General features: G+C 36.1%; 1 protein-coding gene across 1 annotated transcript in view; it reads right to left on the bottom strand.

The window, feature by feature from the left end:
• Window positions 1–3124, bottom strand: part of LOC104626271 (maltase-glucoamylase, intestinal-like) — a gene marked incomplete at its 5' end in the record, with an annotated part of 15994 nt that extends 12870 nt beyond the window's left edge. The window contains 3 exons of the mRNA XM_010294149.1: window positions 1436–1585; window positions 2163–2333; window positions 3075–3124. Coding sequence (XP_010292451.1) covers window positions 1436–1585; window positions 2163–2333; window positions 3075–3124 — 371 coding nt within the window. The remainder of the gene's footprint in view (window positions 1–1435; window positions 1586–2162; window positions 2334–3074) is intronic.
• Between the last annotated feature and the right edge of the window lie 2268 nt (window positions 3125–5392).

The following is a 5392-nucleotide window of genomic DNA, read 5'->3' as shown; positions in this document are numbered from 1 at the left end:
GCCGTAAAAAAAAAAGGCGGCCCTGCTGACCCCACCGCTCTCTGTACTATTTTAGATACAATTAACTAGTTCAAGGTGTTCAGTCCTGTCTGTATCATTACAAAGTGACTATGATTTAATATTTCCTCTATTTGTGACCTTCACCTCAATCCCACAAAAAAAAGACCTTTAAGTCTTTATAGTTTCTGGCCATTTTGGATACCTGCAAGAGGATGTGCCCAGAATTCATCAGCGATGTCGGATGAGAGCTCTCCATCAGCTTTTACATGTCTTTACCCATCACAATTATCTTTAGAATACGAATTGGGAATTGTGTTTTATCTATCAAATATGTCCTGCTGGCAAGGTCAAAGTAAATTTCCATTTCTTCTGTAATTGCATATAGACATTCAAATTCTTTTGAAGTTACATGTGCTGATGTTGGCTAATGCATCATTTTTACACCTCTGAATAATTATGGCTTTCCCTGTCTATTTGTAAAAATGAAACTGTGCCTGCTCATCCCACCTCTGTTCCTAACGAATGTTTTGTCCAACTTTGGCCACCAAATTCAAAGCTTCTTTTGACTGAAGAAAGGCTTTAAAACATATCCAGCTCATAACCTGGCCAAAATGTGCCTCCACAGGAAGAGCCGTTTCCAAATATCTTAAATTGTAAAAATATTTATGATCACATGACGAATTTAGGGTAGTTGATCAACCATTTCAACCTGTTGTTGCCTCAGGAGTGCCTACTAGTACTTCATCCTAGAAGGTATGTCCAAGTTTTTAAGTGAAGGTTTTTGGGAATGATGGCCTAATGTCATTTGAAGGAGGAGAATTCCTGTCAGGGCACAATGCTGGCATATATTTACAGCCGTGTGATATCCAGAAAGAAAATCTGTTCAGTAAAAATCTTCAATATCAGGAGTTATGATTTGGGTATATCTGATAGACAGGGACGCAACCACTTAAATTCACAGAGGATGAAAATTTCCCTGAGGTACAAGGATTTCTTCTTATTCCCAATTCCGGAGGAATCGGGTTTACTTAAATTTGTGTATTTATTATTTATTTAAATTTATTTATTTTTCAATGCATATAAGTGTAAGATAAAGCAAAAAGGCACCCCACCCCCCCAAAAAAATGTGCCTTGCTGGTCCCAGCTGCAGAGGCAGAGAGTTGCATGAAGATGGTGATCTCGAGTCTGTTCTACTTTTTATAACCCTAATATTATTTGTTACCAATTGACAAAATACTAGCTTTTTCCTCTATTTTTCACATACTTCAGAAATTGTTGAAAATGACGCTAGTTTCAATAGACCACTTATTTATATGAGAGGCTTCAGACAGACGGACAAATGAGATTGTTTCTTTTGTAGTAAAAAAATACAAAAATATAGTTACGTTCTTAACATGCTTTTTCCCAAATTCGGTTTTCACAAATTTTTGCTTACGGTCCAGACACAGCCGAGCTCTTCACATTTTTCCTTGGATGTGTTCAGACCGGGATGACAACTGTATTTTTCATTGACACTGGTTCCTAGAGTCCATCTTAATGAGTACGATTTTCCCAGGACCAGCTGGAGTCCTTGTATGAGAGCAACCTGTAAATATTAAACAATAAACCATTATTAAATTCTACCTCCCGGCAACGTTTTTTCAGATCCTTAAAAACAAGAAACTGCTGTATGCAGAAACACGTGCAAAACTTAGCATCTCTCCTGAGACACCCTGATTTTTACAAATTCACACATCTGAAATTCCTGCACAGAAGATCTGGAAAAGATCTGATCCCGCAAGTCCCACGGAAGCACGCCCGGGGTGAAGATAAGTGCACGGCTCCTTAGTCTTTTTAAATTAAAAGTAAGTAGTTAAAAATGTAGATATTATTTACCCTCCTACAATATCAACTGAAAAAAGCTGCTCCTGCCCTTATAAATTGAATATACCTGCATAAATAAATGCAAAAATAAAAATCTGATCCATCCTCTTTAACGTCATTAACATTATTATTAACATTATTATTATTAACATTATTTATTATTACGGCAAATAACATAATTGTACTTTTTAGCAAAATACATCACATATGCTGTACTGAATACTCTCCTTTTTGATACAGAAAATACAGGCGGTACAACTCCAGAGATTTTTCCGTCCAGTTTTCCAATTATTTTTTACCTTATCTACAGGATTATAGGTGATATTATGGGAAGAATTTTGTACGTCGTTGTTCTGCAACACAGTAACTGATACTGGTTCCTGGAGCAATCCCAATATTTTGATTTCTTCAAACATCAGGTTGTTTGGATCGGCATAGTTGTTGTTTGTGACATTCATCTGTAGAACGTTCTGAGGAATAATGAAATAATTGCAATGAATTGCCAACATCTCTCCTCATTTAAACCGACAGGCGGCACATTTTTCTGTGTTTTATATATATAAAATTGTTATATATATATGTATATGTTTCTGTATTATATGCGTGGCATATGTATGCATATAATGCATTCACCGTTCTTGACATAGAAAGGCCGGGCTCAGTTCAATTACATTTGACATAATATTATATTAGATGAGTCCAGCCTCTCGACTGCCACATACACCGATGTAAAACTTTCTTTCTACCACAAAAAATCATGATGCAGATGCTCTGGGTTCTGACATGTTCTCACTGTAGACATTCAGCTACATTTTTTTCCAATATACTGAGATTTTTGTCAATGTTTCAAATTCTTGAGACTCACAAACAATCCATTCATCTCCTTTCTTCTCCTAACTGCCACTGATGCTTTACAGTTTTTCTGCTCTATCAACTCTTACAAACTGTATGAACTTTTTTTTCTATAAAGTAGCAGGAAATGGGGAATCTTCAGATATTAAAAATAATCACAGGAAAAAAGACAAATATCAGATTTCCATCTGGGTCAAGTGACAATACTTTGAAATGACACCTCTTAGACTTTGTCAAATACTTCATTTTTTAGTAAATGTTTTAGGAAAATAGGGAGGGAATAAGGGAATATCCATGGAATATATTATTGATGAAAATTGGAAATTAAAATTAGATCCTTTAGAAAAATATATACTTACATTGGAAACCTTAAAGTCATAGGAAATGTAGGATTTGTTACTAGTGGTACCTAAAATGTGAAGAAAGAAATTACAGTTGCGGTGCGCAATGAGATAGCGTTAGAAAAGGAAAGATAGAAGACCAAAAAATGCTAATTATTCTTATCGTTACAATTACCTTCAGAAGCTACCCCGCTGAGCAGCTGCGGCACGAACTGCAATAATCTATGAAATCCTGATAATTTTTTCAAGAGGGAAAAATGAGTGTTGATATTTAATGTTCTGAGAATTATTTTGTCAAGTTGATCCAGTGTGTCAATATTCCTACATTTTCCTGAAATCCTGATTTTTTGGGTAGTCTTTTTTAAGTTCAGAAGTTACCTATCAAGTCATGATGTTATATGCTGCTGGGGGTGCCAGAAAGCCACCTAACTTAGCCATTTTTGACCCTTTCATTATGCGTATTTCTTTTTTTGTATTATTCCTGGCCTTAGAAAAGTATTTCTTGTTACTTTGGGTAGCCTTTCTTAGCTCTCTGTCATAATCCACTTTTTTTCCAATTATTTTTCTCTTAGATGAAGGACTATAAACTCCAATTAAATGAATATATGCTAATGCCAAATGTCTGCCATTTTAGTATATATTTTTGCTGTATTTTAGTGATTTGACTTGGTTTGCTCTCTGAGGTTAAGGAACTTCTCCTAGTTTCTAACGTCCATTTTATTTCAGTATAGCTAAATAAAAGCTCAAATATTTTTCCCATTTTTTTGAAAACCGCATTAAGTTTCCCATTCACAGCAGCCTACAGAAATAATAGGATATTAATCAGAGAAGATCTGAAATGCAGTAGCATTAGCAGCACTATGTCATAAAACAAAGCCCTTTGCTCTTAATATTACAGTTGGTTGCAAATAAAGCAATAAAATCTGTCAAATAAAAGTAATCATCATGATGATGATGTAATACTATAGTATAATAGCAATAATATATATAATATATAGTACTATATCGTAATAATAACAAAAAACAACCCACCTTTAATACAAACTTGAGTGTTTTATAAAATGTCTTCCAAAAATCATTTCAAAATAAATGTTTAAACTGCTTTCTGTCTTTTCTAGAAAATATTGAAGGACAAAGGCTTCAAAAGCGCGTGAAGGGTTTAAGTACACAAAGTTATTTGAATCTCATGAAAACTGGATGCCTAACTGAAGCCTCAGAAATACCTTAGAAAGTTCAAGGTTCTTCATTTTCCACAAATACCTTCACCTCAAGAATAAAATAAAAAATCATAGTATTTTTGTTGGCAAGGGTCCTCCATTGCTTTGGAATCCCCTCTGCTTTTCTTAGACACACCTGTAGTCTGAAGGCATTCATTTTCACAATAATAAAAATGAATTTACCCTAAAATTCAGGTTTTTTACTTGGGTTGAATTAAGCTATGACCTTAGTATTACACTAAACTTTTTTCTTTAAAATTATGTAAATTGTTTGATAGCAAAACGCATGGGAGTTGAGTAGTATTGACCCCAGTTTGTCGCCAGGGGTGCGGGGCTTTGGTCTGATTATTAGAGCTGAAAAATAAGTTTTAAGGCAGCTATTAACAAAAAGTGAGGTTAGAAACACGAGACGTAGCCTGTTCAGCTCACTCAAATTCAAGGATACACCAATTGTCGGGAACCAAATGCCATAAAAAATTCTGCGCTCAATACCGCACCTTTTGAGTTAACAACATTTCTGCTGATTTCCCAAACAATTTAACTAGTTCCAAACCAGTCAGTAATTGTCCAAGTTTTTCATCTTCAGCTGAATCTTCTTGTGAAACGTGGATTATGTGTGGTTTTGTACCCACTGAAACTCATTTTGGTGCGTAACAGAAAATATAACCCTTGTGACAGCATGGATTAACAGTCGGCAAAATATTTGCACGTGTAAGATTACTGTGAAATCTGAATGACCAAAAAAATGTAAAAAAAAAAAAGATTTCATTTTTCCACTTGATGTGGTGGGCCAACCCTGGCTGGATGTCCCACCAAAGCTGCTCCATCGCTCCCCTCCTCAGCTGGACGGGGCAGAGAACAAATAAACACAACGAGAAGCTCATGGGTGGAGATAAGGACAGGGAGAGATCAGTCGGCGACTGCCGTCACGGGCAAAACAGATTCAAATTGTGGAAAAAATTAATTTAATTTATTGCCAATCAAATGCGGGTAGGGTAACGAGGACTAAACACGAATCTTAAAACCCCTTCCCCGCTGCTCTCCCTTCTTCCCGGCTCAACTTCGCTCCCGAGTTGTCCCCCGCCTCGCCCCGCGCGGCACAGGGGGACGGGGAGTGGG

Source organism: Phaethon lepturus, unplaced genomic scaffold (genome assembly GCF_000687285.1).
Source record: "Phaethon lepturus isolate BGI_N335 unplaced genomic scaffold, ASM68728v1 scaffold38059, whole genome shotgun sequence".
Taxonomy (NCBI): Eukaryota; Metazoa; Chordata; class Aves; order Phaethontiformes; family Phaethontidae; genus Phaethon; species Phaethon lepturus.
Note: the sequence above shows the minus strand (reverse complement) of the source record. Positions and strands in the feature narration are given on the sequence as shown.